This window comes from Propithecus coquereli, unplaced genomic scaffold, assembly GCF_000956105.1.
Source record: "Propithecus coquereli isolate 6110/MARCELLA unplaced genomic scaffold, Pcoq_1.0 Scaffold130, whole genome shotgun sequence".
Lineage (NCBI taxonomy): Eukaryota > Metazoa > Chordata > Mammalia > Primates > Indriidae > Propithecus > Propithecus coquereli.
In genome coordinates, this window is record NW_012137192.1 from 2,322,760 (window position 1) to 2,344,509 (window position 21,750).

The window sequence follows — 21,750 nt, forward strand, 5'->3', positions numbered from 1 at the left end:
TTCCCAGATTAGCATTTTGCCCATTAATGAGACTCTTAGGCCATTGTAATTTATTCTTGTGTCTTAAGTGTTAAAGACATTTACTTTTCTAAAAGTAAATTGGTAGTTTAAAATTACATTACTTAACTTTCCTTTCTGCTTAAGATGCCAAAGTGTACATGAACAAGTATAAAAATGTTTTAAATACATTAACCAAAATACTTAAAACTCAATTGCTGTTTGATGTAAGATTTTCAATATGTTATTAACGTTGCTAATTGATATCTGAGATAATTGAAGAAAATATGCTTGACGTTTAGCTATTTTGCTAATGTTTGATATTTTAAAGAGGCTTCCAGTATTCTGGGTTAAGTCCTTTTAATCTTAACTTTTGTTTTCAGACCAGAGTTACAGCAAGTTACTGTTGATGGACTAGAAGTTCTCATTCCAAAAAATCCAATGCACTTTCTAGAAGAAATACCACACTCTAGGTTTATTGAGTGTAGGTATAAGGAAGCACGGGCATTCTTTCAGGTTAGAGACAGCCAAATAATGTACTTCTTAAATTAAAGGAAGTGTTGTGTTTATTTTTGATATTTCTGGGGGGAAATGAAGGGACTTGTAGAAAATAAGAAAACATCTTTTTTCAATTCATCTTTCTTCTACTTGTTTTCTGTTAACTTTTTAAAAAGTAGATTAAAAATTAACCTTAAGAAACTCTTTCTTTCTTAAATGAATATTTATTTATTGTTTTATTTGAATATGCTTTTATAGGTTTAACACTCATCTCTGCCTTCAGTTAAGATAGCTCATTAACTTTATAAAAGATGATATATTCTCTTTTTGAGGCAATCCAAATAGGATGAAGCCATTGTAGAAGATGGACCATATAGATTTAGAAAAGACTTCATGGAGAATACAGTTTTTCTTGGAGGGTTGGCATTGAATATGAATTTTTTGTATTTATGAAGGTTTTTGAAGATAAATGCTACACGAAGATCAAGTGCTTTTTGAACTTTATTCTGCTCCTGTAGCTTTCAATTCAGTAAACATTTATTGAAAGCCTATTCCTAGGCTTCTGACCCTGGGGATATAAAAATAATTTTGAAAGGCATGAAAATTAAACTCTTAGAGATGATATGAAACAGAGATACAGTGAAAACAGACAAATTTACAGTGGGGTTTTGGTACCTTCCACTCGTCCTTTATTTTCTGGGGTTCCCTGCCAAGAAAGCTATATACACCAGGGCAGGAACAGAATGCAAGAATGAGGTACCAACTTTCTTATTGCTACCAAGTGCCCAAGACCCACAAATGCAAGATTTCTTTGGTATAATATGCTAGCACCCAAGACCTACGCCTGACAGCCCAAGTGGGCTGAATTGTGAATGTCTGTCTTGGCCCCCTACTAAATGTTGTGAGCTTGATGACAGGCATCTCATTTTATTCGCGTCTGTAGCCCCAGTATCATCCCCAGTATCTATCACATTACCTGGCACAAAGAAAAGCTCCAGAAGGGTTTGTTTTCAAATTAAAGTGAACATGTATAATTGAACACTTGATGGCGCCAAATGGTCTTAAATACAATGCTTGGTGCAAAACAAGCATTGAACTGATAATCTAATAGTCACTATAAAGCGCCTCCTTCCTTCCTTCCTTCCTTCCTTCCTATTCATTCATTTATTCATTTATTTAAAGACAGGGTATTGCTCTATTGCCTGGATTAGAGTGGAATGGCGTTGTTGTAGCTCACTGCAACCTCAGACTCCTGGGTTCAAGCTATCCTCCTGCCTCAGCCGCCTCCCAAATATCAATAGCTGGAAATACAGGCATTCACCATCATGCCCAGCTAATTTTTCTATTTTTTGTAGATACACATAACTTTTTTTTTTCTGAACCATTTGGGATGGATAAGAGCATACATCTCTCATTCTAATCATATGTTTTAAGAGAAGTTATGGCTCTGAGGAAAGGAATATGTTCATATCGAAGGGACCTGGTATAATTTGTATATCTTATAGATGACTTAGCTTCAGGAAACTCACTTTCTTCCTACAGGCACTTTTTGCTTTTAACCATTTGACCAGATGCCACACGACCTCAGATAATTTAGTATTTTTTAAAAAATAGGAACATTCTCTTATATATCCTAATAAAAAAATTAGGACATTAACACATAGATCATTACTATTTAATGCCTATTAAAGTTTTGCTAATTGTCCCAATAATGACCTTTATAATATACTAAGAGGATTCAATTCAGGATCACATTTTGTGTTAATTTTCCTATCTCTTTAGTCTTTTTCAGTCTGGAACAGTTTCTCAGTCATGACTTTGATACTTTTGAGAATTACACAGGTATTTTATAAAGTGTCCCTCATTTGGAGTTTGTCTCGTTTTTTTCTCCTGTTAAATTCAGGTTATAGGTCTTTAGAAGGAATAATATAGAAGTGATGCTGTGTTCTTCTCATTATATCCCATCAGGTGCTGTATAATTTTGATTTGTCATATTACTGTTGATACATCATTCACTTGATTAAAGTGGTCTATGAAGCTTCATAGCCTCACTCCTATGACGTTTCTATTTTTCCCATTGTAATTAATAAGTATTTGGCATGAAGTTACATTAAAACTATATAAATATTGTTTCTCATGAAATTTTCAATTTATTTGTTTATATCAGTATGAATTTATGGTTTCCTATTTTATCCAATGGGATATATTTTGCCATATTTTACATTATTTTCATTATTTATTTTGTTGTTCAGACTGTTCCATATTTGGTCAGTGGAAACCCCTTCACATTGGTTTCTATGTATTTTTGACTCATCTCCATCATTTTTTTGAGCCCTTTCTTGCTTTTTCGACACAATAAGATGTTCTAGGTTCATCTTGTAATTTCCCTGCCACAACCCCTGGGATCAGCCATTTCTCCAAGTCCTGTTTCCTTTTAGAAGCTGAGATCTGGATGCCAGATGTACCCATTGCTATTTGGGGCTTGCTGCACACAGGTCCTCTCAGTAGACAAGGGTAGGGTATATCTATGTATGTTTATTTCTCTATTTACCTATTGAAATCTGTGAACTCACATCAGTATCTCCAGTTTGATTAAAAGTTCCAATTATATAATGCAATATAAGGTTCATTTCCACATTTGTCACTCACTGTTTCAGAAGGGAGTCTCAAACCTGATTCCCATTGTCCTTAATATGTTTACTTATTCGGTCTCCCTCTATGTAACCAGTCTTCTACCATGTGCCCCCTCCCTCATGTAGATGCTCTTCTCACCCTACCTTGGCATTGCTATCGCCTGTTGGGCTGCCCCCAGGTGTAGACACCCTTCTTACCCTGCTAAGGCTCTGACTTCCCACACCTGGTTGCTCTTCTGCTGGGAGACTCGCCTCATCCTACTTGGGCTCTGACTTCCAACACTCGACACCCCCTACCCTCTTCATGTGGATGCCTTAATCACCTTCTCAGGCTCTGATACCCCATACCAGGCCACCCTTTTGCACAAAAACCTTTCTTGCTGTGCCCCGCCTAAAGGCTCTAGGATTGAGTAGCTCAGGAAAGGAGAGGGAGAAAGGGAAGTATTAGCCTGACTTTCTTTATTTACTTTTAATTATTTTCTCAGTCTTCCAAAGAAGTTCAATATCAGGCTAATGTACATTTTCCTGAACTTGATTGTATTTCAGCAAAAATCAATATAAAATGATTAATAAGCTCCAGCTTATTGAATTTCAGTAAAAAACAGAAGGGAATATGGAAATATATGAACATGTGGCCTAGAAATATCTAGATAGCTACATTCTTATCCTCCTTCTTCAACTAATTTGCTCTGAGATCTTGGGCAAATTTCTGAGTCTTAGTGTCCTCATCTGTAAAAAGAGAGGATACCTTCTGTTGTCTTATTATTCTTTGATATTTTGGTGGAAAATTTGTGCTTTTGGATTCCAGGATTCTTCTTGGGTTTTGTGTCCTCATTTATTGGCTAAACAGGAAAAATTAAATGACCACTATATTTCAATTAAGATACTAAATTTTGTCTTTTCCTAGAGGCAAAGTAATCCCAAGATTTGTACAAGATAGTTTTAAATGAAAAAAAGTATACATACTGTAATTTTTAAAGTTTATAACAGACATATAAGGTATATGCATATGTACACTTTAACACACATAAGAGTCAGTTCTAAGAAGTAGAATTTCTGGGAGTGTCATGTTAGGAAAGGTATATTGGGGTTGAGGTATGTCCATCAGGACAGCCCCAGCAGGACATAACTGTCAGACCTAATGTTTTTGTAGAGCACAAAATTTTCATATCTGTTGTTTAATTTGATCTTTCAGTCACTCTGTGTAATAAGGCAAGTATTCTCTCTTAAGGGATAAGAAAAGTGATGTTTCAAGATGTCAGTTATGCAGTCATTATTTGCTGAGCACGTACTGAATCCTAGTTCTCCAAACTCCTAGCTCTAGGCTTTTGTCACTACAAGGATAAGAACATGTATCTCTCATCCCAGTCCTATGTTCTAAGAGACATAATGGCTCTGAGGAAAGAGATGTGTTCATATTGAAGGGATCTTGTATAATTTCTATATCGTATAGATAGTGACTTATCTGTAGGAAACTCACCTTCTTCCTTGGATCTTGGCTTACGATCCCTAGGAAATATAGTCTCTCCTGCTGTATTATAAAAGAATCACAGGATATTTTAGAATGTTGTAGGCATAGGAGAGGCTTAGTCAATCATTTATTCATTTGCCTATTCATCAATGTGTTGCTCACATCTTATGTGCCAGGCACCATGCTAAATCTGTAAATCAGTGAGGGAGAGATGCAGTACTTGCCCTCAAGGAACCATCTTTACAGTCTAGTGGAGGGAATATAAATAAAATCAACAATTAGAATTAAATATGGTGTGAATTATAGTAAAGATATGTATTATACAAGAGATAACTATTATAAACTCAATGAGAAAACAGGTTATTTCATTTGTCTTTGTTCTAATATATCTAGTGCCAAACATTAACTCTTTGCTCTATAAATGTTGAACTGAATAGGAACACTGGGAGAATAAATACAAATATGCCTTCCTGGGAAAATCAGGGAATGTTTGTTTCTCAGAGGCTGGAGCTGAGACCCAAAAGATTTTGTTAGTCAAGGGCAGGTCGGACAAAGGAAACAACATGTATAAAGACACAGAGGCTTAAAAAGTTGTGGTACATTTGGGGAGTTACAGGTTATTGTTGTCATGTGAAGTGTGAGGAGAGTGGAGATGAGGCTGGACAAATAGGGATGAGAACCCAATGTCCTTGTCTGCCAGACCAAGAAGTTTAGATTTTGTCCCATAGGTAGCAAAGCATTACTATAGAATTTACAGTGCTTTCCTTAGTTCCAGAACACTCTAAAAACAAAATCAGAAAACCAAAATGACTAAGTAAATGATGATATTTGGATAAGACCTTATAATCCGTAAGGCTTTTTTTTTTTTTTTTTTGAGTCAGTCTCACTCTGTTGCCCGGGCTAGAGTGCCGAGCCTAGCTCACAGCAACCTCAAACTCCTGGGCTCAAGCAATCCTTCTGCCTCAGCCTCCCAAGTAGCTGGGACTACAGGCATGCACCACCATGCCCGGCTAATTTTTGCTATATATTTTTAGTTGTCCGATTAATTTCTTTCTATTTTTAGTAGAGACGGGGTCTCGCTCTTGCTCAGGCTGGTCTTGAACTCCTGAGCTCAAACAGTCCGCCCGCCTCGGCCTCCCAGAGTGCTGGGATTACAGGCGTGAGCCACTGCGCCTGGCCCCGTAAGGCATTTTTATCCTCAAATCTTCACAGCAGTCCTACAAAGTATAATTATTATAGTTAAATTACAGATAAGGAAATTAGATCTAAGATTTGTTTATTTTATTCTTTTACTCATTCAGCAAATATTCAGGCACTGTTCTAGGCACTGGAGATACAGTGTTAAACAAAGTCATTTTCTTCATAATCATCTTTTGAGATGATTATGCCCAAGGTCACAGCTAAAAAGAAGTGGAGCTAGATTTGAACACAGATAATCTGATTCGAAATCTCAGGCTCCTTCTACTATGCTACGTAGTATCTAAAGACTAATAGCATATGAATGATGAAAATATCATTGAATTCATTTGCTTCAGTCATGCTTGCAGCTGTCATAATTAGCCTTTTTTCCCCCTAACTGCCCAACCTGCTAAACAGTGATGTGCAGGAGAAGCTGATAAAAGTATAAGTCTCCTTTGAGAATCCTGGTTATAGTCTTTCCCTTTTAACTTGTCTCTCCTAGAATCTAATCCTATATTCTCATTTTAATGTGTGACTAAAAAGTAACTATAAAATGTGATTTTTATAATAGAAAAAGGTAGGATATGGAATTAACTTTCAAATTTAATTCAGATGTCACAGAAATGTTTCTAGCAATTTAGAAGTGGTTATAGTAGCTGACTATTTATTATATCTGTAGCAGTACCTTGATGATAACACTGTGGAAGCTATGGCCTTTCGGAAGAATGCAAAGGAATTATTGCAACTAGCAGCCAAAACATTAAACAAATTGGGAGTACAATTCTGGCTGAGCAGTGGAACTTGTCTAGGTAAAATTCTTACGTTCCTTTTGTCTTTTGTCATTTTATCCTCTTTGACTTTAGGGATGACTGCTTGAGATGACAAAACATCAGTGATATTTGAAATGTCATATTTATAGAAAGAATAAACATTAGTGAATGGAGCAAGGATCTATTGATTTCTTTAAAGAAATTAATTTCAGAAATATGAAGTAGAATGTTAGGAAGGCCATGTTTGCATTTGCCTAAAATTCTAAGTAATATATTTAAAATTTATATCAGAGTATGTAGACTATACAGTAGTCCCCCCTTATCTGTGGAGAATATGTTCCAAGACCCCCAGTGGATGCCTGAAACCTCAGATAATACTGAACCCTTTTTATACTGTTTTTTTGCTATGCATACATGCCTATGATAAAGGTTTTATAACTTACAAATTAGGCACAGTAAGAGATTAACAACAATAAATAATAATAAAATAGAACAATTATAACAGTATACTGTAATCAAGTTGTGTGAGTGTGGTCTCTCTCTCAAAATGCCATGTTGTACTGTACTCACTCTTGTTCTTCTTTTGATGATGTGAAATGATAAAATGCCAACGTGATGAGATGAAGTGAGGTGGATGACATCATCATTGTGACATAGTGTTAGGCTACTATTGAAAACTTCTGAATTATTTATTTGTGGAATTTATCATTTAATATTTTCAGACCATGGTTGAGCACGGGTAACTGAAATTGTGGAATGCAAAACCGTGGATGGGGGGGACTACTGTAATTGATTCTCAGGTAATCTATAAATTAGCATTTTATTATTTCTATCCCAAAGAGTCTTACTGCTTCTTTTAAAAACTCTGTATCTTTACTTTATACACCATACAAACAGCTTGCATTGCACCAGAAGTTTCTAATGATAGGAATATTTAAGGGAATGTCATAAAGTCTTCTAGCCCTTTCCAGGTCATTGACAGCATCACTAATTGAACATCACTGTTCATCTGAGATGGAAATATAGACTTTTCTACAGTCCTTAGGCAAGTTACTATTAGAATTTGAGAAAGATTTCTGAATCTCTGTCCACTATGCACTAGATCAAACTTCTTTAGAATGTAGAATTATTTAAAATCTTAAATTTTGGTTTGTTTTTATTTATTCCTGCTTGATTATAATTGTAGTTTATTGTATTTGTTCCTTCTTGATTATAACTGTATTTGTACAAAAGTTAATTCAGCTCCTGCTTTTATAGGGTTGGCGTATAATTTATTGTCCAATTCAAGAGAATTTTGAGAGTGAAAGGAAGTGCCATTAATAATTATGTTGGTATAACTGGGATGGTTACCCTATCTATTAGGCTTTGTAGAAAATTCACATGGTTCTTCCTTTTACCACTATAATAAGCCAAAAAAAGAATATATCTCGGCCGGACGCAGTGGCTCACGCCTGTAATCCCAGCACTCTGGGAGGCCGAGGCAGGTGGATTGTTTGAGCTCAGGAGTTCGAAACCAGCCTGAGCAAGAGCGAGACCCCGTCTCTACTAAAAATAGAAAGAAATTAATCGGACAACTAAAAATATATAGCAAAAATTAGCCGGGCATGGTGGTGCATGCCTGTAGTCCCAGCTACTTGGGAGGCTGAGGCAGAAGGATTGCTTGAGCCCAGGAGTTTGAGGTTGCTGTGAGCTAGGCTGACGCCACAGCACTCACTCTAGCCCAGGCAAAAGAGTGAGACTCTGTCTCAAAAAAAAAAAAAAAAAAGAGTATATGTCATACATTTATGTGATATTTACTTTAAGGCTTGACTTTTTAGAAGCAAGATTGTTTTATAGTGTGTGTCATCATAAATACTTCGTAATCATTTGTCATGATTTGTTTTGAGTTTTTAGCCCCATAGTTTTCTTGATTTAAGGGCATTTATGAAAGGAGGGAGTTGTATTAGATGATATTTAAGGAGCTTTCCATTTTTAATAGTTTATAATTCTTTGATAGAATTCTTTTAGAATTCCAAACAATATTGCCCAATAGCAATGCCTGTAAGGATAATTGTAGTCATTTATTTACTTCTAAAATAATTTGTATGGAATAATTAGAAGGATAATAGGGAAGACCCAGGAGTACTTCATAATATTAAGGTATAAATTTTATTTTTTTAGAACAGTGCTATAGCACCTAATTGAGACATAAACATTTAGAAATATCTTTTGGCAATGTGTTGAAAATTGAAACTGATACTGCTTTTCTTTTTTATATACTCATCAGTTAGTCACTGTTTAGAGCTAAGTTCTATAAACCATTGTTGAGGAAAGGTATATTGGTTAAGCAAAAGAATTCAATATTTTTTAGTGTTATCTTAAAGGCAGCCTCCATCACTAGAGATTAATGATTAAACATTCTCAACAACTTAACCTACTTACCCACTTACTTACTTATTTATTTATGAACCGGAGTCTCTCTCTGTCACCTGGGCTAGAGTGCCATGGCGTCAGGCTAGCTCACAGCAACCTCAAACTCCTGGACTGAAGCGATCCTCCTGCCTCAGCCTCCCGAGTAGCTGGGACTACAGGCGTGCCACCACGCCTGGCTAATTTTTCTATTTTTAGTAGAGACAGGGTCTGGCTCTTGCTCAGGCTGGTTTTGAACTCCTGACCTCCAGGTATCCTTCCGCCTCAGCCTCCCAGAGTGAAAAGATTATAGGCGTGAGCCACCTCACCCAGCCAACTTAACTTTTTTAAATGGATGGCCCAGTTAACATTATGAAAGCTAATGGTTTATTCAGAAATTAAAATATATCATGAAAGTTTTTGAGGAATCTGAGAGTGCTCAGACCGTAAAAATAGGTAGGCAGATGGTTCAGGTGACTCCTATAACCAAGCCTTTAGTTTGGGATTTAATTTTTTAAAAAATAATTTTGGTAAAGCACCTTAATATCCTATGAAGTAAAATTCATTATTATTAATACAAAGAACATCCATTATAATGACTAATTTTTCCAAACCTAAATTTTTTTAAAAAATTGTATCACTTTTTTTTTTTTTAGGATGGTATCGTCAGTGCAACATTATTCCTTATAGCAGAGATGTCGACCTAGGAATTTTTATACAAGATTACAAACCTGATATTATTTTAGCATTTCAGGATGCAGGACTTCCACTCAAACACAAATTTGGGAAGGTCAGTAACAAAAATCAGCTTTATTTTTTAAGTAATGTCTCAATTGTAAAGTTTGTATTAAGCGACTCAGACATGGTTAAGAGGGCTGCATGAATCATTTTATCACTCAATATTGACCAAGATGAGTTCAGCAGAAGCTTGTTACCACTTGTGATTTCTGTGCTGTTTAAGAAAAAGCTAGAAAAATATGCTTTCTATTGACAATGAGGAAAGAAGAATCTTGGAATCTTACAGATGAATTTATTGCCATTATATTAGCGAACAATACAAAATTAATATAATATATAATATACAATTAACATACTAAGTAAGAATCTTACCCGCCCTAACTGAAATTATATTGTTTCTCATGAGTCATTTACTTTTATGTTCACTCAGGTATAGGGATATCATTATCAACACAAAATATTCCATTGATTGCTAAGGGGTAAAAATATACAATCATTTCAAACAAATATTTCGATTTCTTATCTCATATGTCCTAGGTTATAGCAAGTTTCTCAGAGATCAAACAGGGATAGGTCATCATAGGCTAGATGAAATCTCCCTCTAGACAATTTCATTCCTATGCTCTGAGCCCATGATTTCTTGCAGTCATCTTATTCTTAATTTGCTTATTTCCAGGGCAGTGTCCTACAGAGAAAGTAGAAGTGTGTTTAATTCACGAGAAAACTATTTCTCCTATCATAAATAATCATTCTATTTTACTAAAAAAATTTAATAAAATATTTTCCTGAGGTCAAAGTCAAAGCAGTAGACTCTAGGCATTCAGCAAACATTTACTGACCATTCACTGTATGTCTTGCTCTGTCCTCTGCACCTGGAACACAAAGATGAATAAATTACAGTTTTAACCCCTGAGAAGCTCACTGTATAATTGGGAGGGAAAAAATGGCATAAATAATTATTTTGTGATTGATTTTATAACAGACAGATGTACCAAGTCCAACAAGAACATAATTATTTGTAGAATAAATTTCTTCAGGGAAATGCTCTCAGGACTTTTTTCCTTTACCGTAACTTTTTATTCCTTCTTTTTTTTTTGAGACAGAGTCTCACTCTGTTGCCTTGGCTAGAGTGCCGTGGCGTCAGCCTAGCTCGCAGCAACCTCAAAGTCCGAGGCTCAGGCAATCCTACTGCCTCAGCCTCCCAAGTAGCTGGGACTACAGGCATGCGCCACCATGCCCGGCTAATTTTTTCTATGTATTTTTAGTTGTCCAGCTAATTGCTTTCTGTTTTTTTAGTAGAGATGGGGTCTCGCTCTTGCTCAGGCTGGCCTCGAACTCCTGAGCTCAAATGATCCATCCGTCTCGGCCTCTGAGAGTGCTAGGATTACAGGTGTGAGCCACTGCGCCCAGCCTATTTCTTCTTTTTTTTTAATGCATATAATGTAATGATCTATGCTATGTATGTGGCTGTGAGGAATTTCACTTTACTTAAGTACTTATCTATTGATTGTGATGAGAGACTTAGTTCCTGCTCATTTTACTTGGTTATTAAAGGGGGCGATTTTTCCTTGATTCCTTTCCTTCTTTAATCAGAAAGCTGCTCTGGAATAGGATGTTTCTATTTTCTCTGTAGAATGATAATTTAACTACCATTAGCCATTTACTCTGGGTTGTCATCAATTATTAGAAGCAACATTATTTTAGATGGAGTTAAGAAAGAAATTAAATGATGGCATGCCACCGATGCATCCCAATTTCAGAGGTGCTTTAACTTGAAAAAAAATACATCTTAGAATTAATACTTGATATGAGTAAAACATGAGAATCTTTTTCTTTCTTTTTTAAGAAAAGTTTTTAAAAATGTATTTCCTTTGATTCAATCTGTAAAGGTTTTCCTCTTCCCCTTAGGTAGAAGACAGCTTGGAACTATCCTTCCAGGGAAAAGATGATGTAAAACTTGACATTTTTTTCTTCTATGAAGAGACTGACCACATGTGGAATGGAGGCACTCAAGCCAAAACAGGAAAAAAATTTAAGTATGAATCAAATAAGTACTTAAAAAGGGGCTGTAGAAACTTCAGAATGTAGAAATAAGGAAGTAACTGAAAATAGGGGTGGGGGAATCTCTGTCTAGTCTCTGTCAACCCAAATAAATGAGGCAAAAATCTCAATTAATGGAGGCTTATCAAGCCAAGATTTTGAGGACACACCCAGGAAAAACACTGGCTATTTTTCCGAAGGGGAAGTTGGAATCTTCAGCATTTTAAAGGCATACAGAGAGAAGGAAAAAGACAGAGGGGCAGAGGGACTGATAAGGTAGTAGTTGCATTCTTGTGAGGCCCAAGAAATCTACATTTTACCTAAAATAAGGGAGTAAAGAAAGCATCAGTTATGTAGATGTGCCTGGGTAGGTGGAAGAATGTCTGATTCTGGCTTGTCTCCAGTTCTGTTACCTGCAAGATAAACTTGTAATTCATTATTAGTGTGGAATTGAACAGGCTTTAGTTTTAGGTGCTAGACATAGGTGCAATTTGTATGTCTTTGTTCATGGGAGATTAGCAAGAAATTTCCTTAATGAATGATTTGCTGAGCTAGTTCTTCACAGATACCTGAGGCTTTTACCTTCTCTTTTGCATGAGGAGTTGAGGGGGTGGCCCTGAGACTTTAATTTTTTTTTTATAGCTCCATTATTAGCTAATACTTTCTCAACTTACCCGTATAGTCCAGTTATGCCTCTGAAGTGAGCATACCTATAAGGACAGTCTTTGCGGAGCAAGTGTCCCTGGGTTTGTCAGTGTAAGGAGTCATGATTAGAAGCCATTGAGTCATGAGAAAGAGAATACCAAAGCAAGGAATACAAATCAAGCCCAGAGCTTAAGCCAAAAAACTGATTGTCAGAGCTGTGGGAGCTTGATAATTATATGGGAATCAATAAGGGGTGGTAAGAAGGAGATCATTAAGGCGAAGTGAAGTTTAAGTGAAGAAATTGGGATTGAATGGGGTTGAATAGAGCTAAGGCCATATGTGCTGAGCAAACTTCAGAATATGCCTTTAGAATAGACTGAGGGCTAATCTTTAAAGGATACTCATTGGGTTTAATAGCTACTGTATTTTGTTCAATGTATTAATAAGATAACATTGATTGTAAGATGCACCATTATTGTATGTATTACTAAGAAAGGAAAAACAGTGCTAATTAAAATTATAAAACACATGATTCACAGATGGAAAATTTGGGGGGAAGGTGTCTCAGAACTAATGAAATACGATATGTTAGATAGGTATTGTTAACATCTAGTTGTTTTTTTTTTAAATGCTGCCGTAATCAAACTCTTTTTTTGGAAAAGATGGAAATGACATTAGAGTAACTGTGCTCTCCTTTATGATGCAGTTGTCCTGTCCTCAACCCTAACTAATTTGTGGCCTTCACCTTTTCTAAACGTTAATCATTTTATCTGTTACATTTAGTAATACTACTGTGTGTTAGGTAGTCTTCTGAACATTTTTACATGTATTAACCCATCTAGTCCTCACAACAACCTTAGAAGGTAGGTATTCTGTGAGGCACTGGGAACTTATGTATTATTTGTTCAAGATCACACAACACGTAAGCGAAGGAGTCAGACAGACAGCAGTCTATCTCTAGAGTTTATGCTTTTAACCACTGTTCCACACTGCCTCCCTGATACACCTGACAATATGAAGCACTTAGCATAATGCTTAGCACTTAGTAAGTTATCAGTAATGAGGGTTATCATTGTTGTTATTTAATATTCTCAATATCATGATTTTTAATATGATTATTGTCTTTACTGCTATTATTATAGTAGCCGTGTGGCCAGTGGCATAAATTTACCTCACCAAATAGCTGAGATTGGGGCTTATATCAGTGAATAAATTTGAGCCATTGGGCAAAAAGGAGAGTAGTATTCTGTAATACACAGGAAGAATTCCAAACTCAGATTAGTTTCTCCTGGGTACATTGACACATCCTATTGGGATCCCTTAATCTTTACCTGAAGACAGAATCTCCATGTAAGGTTAAACTTGGAGGTTTGAGAATAATCCAAACCTTTTTCTCAAAGTCATAAAGTATCCCCAGATTGACACTGATCTCAGAGCCTAGTCTTGAAACTTTTATTTATTGTAAAAAAAAAAAAAAAAAGACCATTTTGCTTTATGATAACAAACTCTATTATGCTAGGTAATCTCTGATTGTAAGACACTTAGAAATTAGTAAGATAATGAGTATATAATTGGCACTGTCACTATGGCTAGGTGAATGGGAGTAGATGTTTTTGACATTCCTCTATAGTACATTTATTCAAAATATGATAAATGCCAAATTTAACATATAATTTAGAGGCTTAAAAAATGATAAGATAGTATAATATAAAAATTATGGGCATGGAGCCAGTAGGCTTGCTTTTTGAGTCCCAGCTCCACGTTTACGAGTTATATTACCTTGGGCAAGTTATTTAACCTCTCTGGGCCTAAGTTTCCTCAACTGTAAAATGAAAATAATAGTAGAAATTGCCACATAGAGTGGTTTTAAGGATTAAAAGAGTTAACACAAAAAAAAGGCTTTGAGGACTGTCAAGATGTCCTGAGTACTAAGTAATCACTAGCTGCTATTATTAATACTACTATAGTAGTAGTAGAAGGAAAACTATTTCTCTTCTTATGAGAAATTTACAAATTAGAGACCTGTATAATTATCTCAGTATTAAACTGCTATATCTATTCTTAGAGAACTCATATGAGAGTGTCACTTTTTTTATAAGATAATTTCTAGAGCCAGTATTAAAATCTTAAATTTCCTTCTAAGGCTTGAATTTTTCCCCTTACTGACATGATGTGAAACCCGCAAACCTCAAAAGAACTGTTCATTTCCAACTACTACATGTCTGGATAGAAAAAGCTTCTTTCATTCTGCTTTAACTGCTCTTTATAGTAGCAGTGTTTGGGAAGTGTGAAATGTTCTGATTATTTAACAAGAGAAATGAGCAGTGATAGAACTGTGTGGACAGATGGTGTGAGTCCCAGATTTTCTATCATATTACTGTGACCTTAAAAGGCAGAGAAAAGAACAGGAGATGGCTGCGTAGTTTCTCTGGAAGATTCCCCCAGCCATATGCCATTTTTATTCTTTTCAGCACTATTTACTTGAGGGAAATGTAGTATTTTTAACACTACTATTCCTTGGGGGTGGGGGGGGGGGAACCAAAACCTTTAAAGCTAGTCTAGGGATCTTTTTAATGGATTTTTATTTTTAATTTTTGAACAGGTTATATATTACATAATAAAATAGTCAAAGGATATAGAGGATATGTATGAAAAGTAGACCTTTCCTCACCCTCTGCCCCTCGTTTTCTCATCTCTAGTTCTCCTTTCCAGAGACAACCATGTTTACTCGTTTCTTACGTATCTTTTCAGAAACAAACATGCTTGTATACATACAGTGTTAACACTTATCTTTCTCCCTTTATACAAATAGTAGTATATTTTACACTGTTCTTTATTTTGTTTTCCTCACATATCTACATATCTCAGAAAATGTTCCAAATCAGTATATGTAGAAGTACTGTCTTTATTCCATTGTATGGCAATGCCATAATTTATTCAACCAATTCCCAGTTGATAAATATTTAGGTTGTTTCCAATATTTCACTATGACCCTCAATTCTGCCTTGACTATCTCTGTCCAGATATCTTTGTGCACAGACATGAAACTATCTGTAGGATAAAGTATTAGACTCAAATTTCTGGGACAAAGGGAACATAGGCACATTTCAGTTTTGACAGATATTGCCAAATTGCCTTTGAAAGATGGTTCCGCAATTTATACTCTCAGCAACATGGTTTGAGAATATGGATATATTTTTAAGATGTGCACCATCTATGAAGAGATTTGCCATCGTGCCTTACAATTAGTAACGAAGTGAATATACCAGGCACCAAATACTATTAACAGCACATCACAGTTGCTATTAAAATTAGTGTAATGCACTTCCTTACTTTCTCTAAGGGTCTTTTTATCTTTATAATACTCTATGTTTTAATTCATGCATAGTTGATTCTGAGAAAAGTTTATAGAATGCTTACCATTTTTTAAAAGGCTGCTGAGAAACTCAGGAAAAAAAAACATTTTCCTCTTTCTAAACTATGCTACATGTCTACAGAATAATGTCTTTGGTCCTAAGATTTAATAATTATAATATTAACAGTAATAATAAAGATATACCAGGGTATCTGCTAGATATCAGGCACTATAATAGGTAGTTTATGTATATAAACTTAGGGTAATCCTCATATTATCCCTGTGGTTAGGTATTCTTACCTCCAGTTAGATATGAGGAAACTAAAACTCAAGGAAGCGTGGTAACTTACTCAAGATCATTGACCATTAATGGCAGAGCCAAGATTTATCCCCAGATCTGTTTGATTCTTAAGCCTCTAAAGACTTTCTTCTAAGAGTTAATAAGTTAAGTGAATACATGTAATTCATTCATACATGTAATTCATTTAGAACACTACCTGCCACATTGTAAGTACTGTGTAAGTTTTAGCTACTGCTGCTACTGTCATTGCTGTATTATTGTTACTATTACTGTTATTATTACTACTGTGCTGCAGTGGCACAAAGCATAGCACTTTCAACACAGTAGTGATTTAAATTAGTTATTCTCTGGGCAAGCATTTTCTTCCCAAGTCTCATGATACTCATTCCATCTTTAGTTCTCAGTCTTTCTCTCCTTTACCTGAAGCCTTTACCTCTTTTACCTAAAATCCAAATTCATTCTAAAATATTGTGTGGATTTTTTATATCTCCTTTTTTTCCTCCAGAGTCCAAAGCACCAGTAATAAAAAGTGATGAATATAATAACTGTGCCTCCAGGGTGTGAAGTTCTTTTCTTCAACTTTACAGTTCCTTCAGATGCTGCCCATGTTTCTTTCGGTCGTTTCTTTCCTTCCCATCTGAATCAGCTGATGTGTTTAGAGGGACCAGTTTCATGAAAGACAATTTTTCCGTGGCTGCGGGTAGGGAGGATGGTTTTGGTATAATTTTAGCACATTACATTTATTGTACACTTTATTTCTATTATTATTACATTGTCACTTGCCACTCACCGATAGGGTTTTGATATGAGTCCACAAGCAATTGATTTATTATGGTCTCTGTGCAGTTAAACCTCTCTGCTAATGATAATCTGTATTTGCAGCCGCTCCCCAGCGCTAGCATCACTGCCTCAGCTCCACCTCACATCATCAGGCATTAGATTCTCATAAGGAGTACGCAACCTAGGTCCCTCACATGTGCAGTTTACAGTAGGGTTCAAGCTCCTATGAGAATCTAATGCCCCTGCTGATCTGACAGGAGGCAGAGCTCAGGCAGTGACATGAGCTATGGGGAGCAGCTGTAAATACAGATGAAGCTTCACTTGCTCACAACTGCTTACCTCCAGCTGTGTGGCCTGGTTCCTAACAGGACACAGTCTGGTACTGGTCCAAAGCGCAGGGCTTGGGGACCACAGTGCTAGAGGGCTTAGGCACTGGAATAACAGGAGAAAAAGAAATTAAGAGCTAAAAGAAGAGACAAAATTGGTAATGAGAATAAATTGTGTTGTTTTGCAGGAAATTCTTGTGAAAAAGTGGCTCTGCTGCTCCAGCTCTAGAGTTTAACACAAAACTTATTTTTAGAAAGGTCACGTTCAGTTGTAGTTGATGATGTCTCTATCTCACTGAGCCAAGGTAACTAGTAATAATAAAAATAGCATTCTTCTAGGATGGTGGAAGAACTTCGTTTTCACTTAGCAGTTATGTTCATAGATTGTACTTAAACTGATTGTAATTAAACTGATGAAATTACTTTGTATCCAGCCACTAACAGGTAGTTTTATAGATTTTAAGGACATGTGTGAGGGAAAAAATGGTCTTACTCCAACTAATTCTTAATTCTAACTAGTGTTTTGTATACAAATAAAATGAAGTAAAAGCGGTATGAGATAGAAAATAGGTGAAAGGATTTTTTGTGATAATAACGTTCCTTAAATTTATATTTTGATTTTAGTTTGCCTTAGTCCAAATTTAAATCTGTTTACATTTTGGATCCCATCCCAGGGCCTTAAAGTACAAACTGCTTAGCTGAACTTAATCTCAGCTTTAAAAGCCAAGGTAACATTGCAGACCCATGGGGTATTTTAGCCTTAGTCATTATTCACTGGTAGCCTGGACAGGTGCATGGCGTGTGCTCTTCTGTTACTGCCCCCAACTCCTCCCCCACTTCCTCTCCACAATCCAATTTTACAATCAGTTTTCACATTTTATGGTTTGTTTATCTTTCCTCTTCTCCTAGGAAGCTGGGATTTTCTTTTGCTGAATAGATTGAGAAATAATTGGGGAAAAGAAAATCACAAAGAGTTTAGGTTTGGAAATATTGAGGTGTTTCTGTTTAGGTACTAAAATTAACATTGAGTTAAATTCTCTTTGAGTTATTCTCACATCATTTATTTAAAATGTTTTTGGTTTGTTCGTAAATCCTTCATTGTTCAAAACGTTGCTTTTATAAAAATTTGTAGTATTCTCTAATACCCTGTCTATCCTAGATCTATTATTTTTCTCTCTTTTAGCTCTTTGATGAGACTGTAGAGGCTAACATTTAAGAGAGAGATGTTTCCTGGCTTATGTTACTAGATAAACCATGATTTCTGCCTCAATTCAACTTTAGTGTGTCAACTTGATAGAATGAGACAGGTGGACATTCTGCTGAACAGCATCTGATTAAGGGAGGGTGGTGGCTGGTGATGGATGGAAATGTCTGATGACAAAATAAGCAATTCCATGAATATGAGTGTGCAGAGTAAAATTGGGACCAGCAGATGGTGGGGCTAAGCTGTATCTTATTTCTTTCTCAGCTATGAGATTTGCTGTGGCTGCCTTTTCACAGAAGCCAGCTGGGATTGTCCATTAACTGGGTTTGGGTAGAAGGGACTTGTTGCTTTCTTCAGAATTTGTTCAGCCTCTCCTTTTCATTTGGTGGTAAAACATGATATCCAAAAGCAGAATATATGATGACTGACCTTTCTTTGGAGAACATCCCAGTTAAATCCCATTTCTACAATATGATTCCATTTTGAAATGAGGCTTTTCTCTGTTCTTTCTTTAATCCTCTGATATTTTAAACTCCTGTGATCTCTGCTTTTGCAAATCAAATCTCATTACTGAAAGTTCTTCCCATGTTGACAGGAGAAGAAGAAACATTTCTCAGAAAAAAACAACGCAGAATATAGGGCTATAATATAAACTTAAAATAAATTGAACAGACCTGCTAGTTTTAGCTTTCCTTTGTAATATACAGAATCTAGTTTACTTTATCCAAAGTACCTTTGAGAAACATGTTTTGGTTTAATATCTGAAACTTACCTACTAATTGACATAATTCTGCATTAGATATAGTTAAATTCATTATAACTAACATTCCTTGGGCTGGTTTAAATATATTTTTTAGGATTTGAGATGAAAGAAAGGCAGAAACTACAGGTAAGATCATGTAAGTTATGGAACCAAGGGAGAAGTCTAGAAATGCAACTTGGAGTCATGCTTACTGTATATCCTTGGAAAATCCAGATTGTAAAAGAAAAGAAATATCATTTTTCTCCATCTTTTGACAACTTTTTGCTTTGACAGCTCTTCTTCCAATACTTCCAACAGAAATCCCAAGGCTGAGTTTGATATGCATAACTTGGGTATGTTTCTATCCCTGAACCAATCACTATAACTTACTGGCCAGGCCTGGGTTTTTTTTAGCCATCTCTGGAGCTTCGAGTTGAGGTCAGCCTCTCCTCAACCATATGGACTTGGAACAGGAAAGGAAAATTAAGTGCTGTTAACATTAGAAGAGGAAAGGGATTATGGACAGTCAAACACAATAAAATGTCCACTGTATTCCCAAAGCTTTTTAGTGAGAGAGGGCTGTTCTTCAGTCAAGAATGCACTGGCAGCTGGGTTCTTTAGCTAGACCTTCCACGGTTGAAACCTAACCCCTCCTCACATTGCTTCCATTTTTCTGCAGATACCTGTTCCCCAAGTTTACACTGTGCTGGACTGAGTTTGTAGACATGAAAGTCCATGTGCCCTGTGAAACCATTGAATACATTGAAGCCAACTATGGTAAGACCTGGAAGATTCCTGTAAAGACGTGGGACTGGAAGCGCTCTCCCTCCAATGTGCAGCCCAATGGAATCTGGCCTATTTCTGAGTGGGACGAGGTTATCCAGTTATACTAAGATACTAGGTTGAAATGGGAGAATTCCCCTCCTGAAAAAAAAGGTGGATAACTGTTTAAAAAGACACATCTATTTGTCAAACATAGGCAGGAGCCAAAGGAAAAAAAGGACAAGCTTGAAAACACAAGAGTCCTAACTCCTGAGCCATCTGATTTAATTCTCTCATTCAATATTCTTTGAGGAATTTCCATGTGCCAAGTACAATGCTAGATTACTGTGGAGAAACAGATGAATGGGACAAATGCCTGACTCTTTCGCCTCCTTTTGGTAAACACCTCAGTTTTCCTTTGAGGGAAACACCCCCACCCTTTGAGGAGCTCAAGTAGAACATGATATGTTCTGTAAGGGTTATAAAAATGTTAAGTAATGTTTGGACTAGAAGATGAGTTCACCAGGCAAAGCTAAGGAAGTGAAAAAGAGTAACCCATACCTGTTCTTTGCATTTAAGTTGGTACATTAGTGCCACTTTTAAGATTGTAGAGTCTGAGTTAATATTCAAGTGATCAGAGTTTAGGTGGTATCAAGAATAGATGGTAGCAGATTCATTTTGCAAGCAATCTGATGTGGAATTGATTTAGAGAACAGGGCATTATTCTATAAGGGAAGGTGAGAACTTACTTCTAGCCTTATCAAGATAAGTAAATTTCCATACACTTACTATTTTCATATTTGAAGTGAGAAGAAAGCTTATGCTTGTGTGATGCTTGAATTTCCAGCCGTTGTGAGAGTATTTTTACTGACCTCTGATGGTACTTGTTGACAAATCATTCAAGTGAGACCATGCCACCACACATGGTTTTGAAAAAGTCATGATTTCATAAAATAGATTTTTCTTATTTTATTCTCAATCACTCTGTGAGGTAAAAATATGAACTATTCATGGACATTTTATATTTTCTGAATTTATAATTATACTCTTAACACTAAAATGTTAATAGAGATACCTCTAATTTTTCTAAATGTACTCTTTATTGTATTCATTCATCAATTACAGTTCTATGTCTTTAATTTATGGCCTATGTACAATTTAAATGGCATGTAAACCTACCTGTTCCTTCTCCTCTTCCAATAGTACATCAGGTCTCCAAAATGGAAGTTAAATGGTTAATTTAGCAACTATTCCCCACCCCAGATTATAGTGTTTGTAAGTTTGTATCTATCCATAATTGTTCAATCTGCTGAATATTAATGAAGTAAAAACTCAGACTTCCCTACTTTATCAAATACCACCCATTCTAGAACCTTCCAGTTTCTTTTTTCTCCCTCAAGATATATCCCTGAATGGGCTGCGATGGCTTTGTCTGCCCCATGTCTTCACTCCTCATTTGAATGATATATTCAAAGTGAGAGGTAAAGAGAAATATAGGCACAGTAAATGCTGCTACCTTTTTCTTTGTCTGGGAAAAGAAGCTGAGTCTTATGGTCTATCTGTGCTGCTTAGGGCTACTTTCCGGACCAGCTTGGCAGATTTTCCTCTAAAACCAGAGAATAATAGGAGTTTCAAAAATGGAAACCAGAATGTCTGAAGGAATGGGCTGACAGTTTCCTGGAAAAAAAAGTTAGAGAAAATTGCCGGGCGCGGTGGCTCATGCCTGTAATCCTAGCACTCTGAGAGGCCAAGGTGGGCGGATTGTTTGAGCTCAGGAGTTCGAGACCAGCCTGAGCAAGAGCGAGACCCCATCTCTACTAAAAATAGAAAGAAATTAATCGGACAACTAAAAATATATATATAAAAAAAAATTAGCCGGGCATGGTGGCACATGCCTCTAGTCCCAGCTACTTGGGGGGCT

General features: G+C 36.1%; 1 protein-coding gene across 1 annotated transcript in view; it reads left to right on the forward strand.

Moving 5' to 3' along the window:
* Positions 1 to 20,927, forward strand: part of FKTN (fukutin) — a 44,455-nt gene extending 23,528 nt beyond the window's left edge. The window contains exons 7-11 of the mRNA XM_012638554.1: positions 381 to 513; positions 6,458 to 6,587; positions 9,593 to 9,726; positions 11,583 to 11,710; positions 19,747 to 20,927. Of these exons, the coding sequence (XP_012494008.1) occupies positions 381 to 513; positions 6,458 to 6,587; positions 9,593 to 9,726; positions 11,583 to 11,710; positions 19,747 to 19,960 (739 nt within the window). The 3' untranslated portion in view covers positions 19,961 to 20,927. The remainder of the gene's footprint in view (positions 1 to 380; positions 514 to 6,457; positions 6,588 to 9,592; positions 9,727 to 11,582; positions 11,711 to 19,746) is intronic.
* The last annotated feature ends 823 nt before the right edge of the window (positions 20,928 to 21,750 follow it).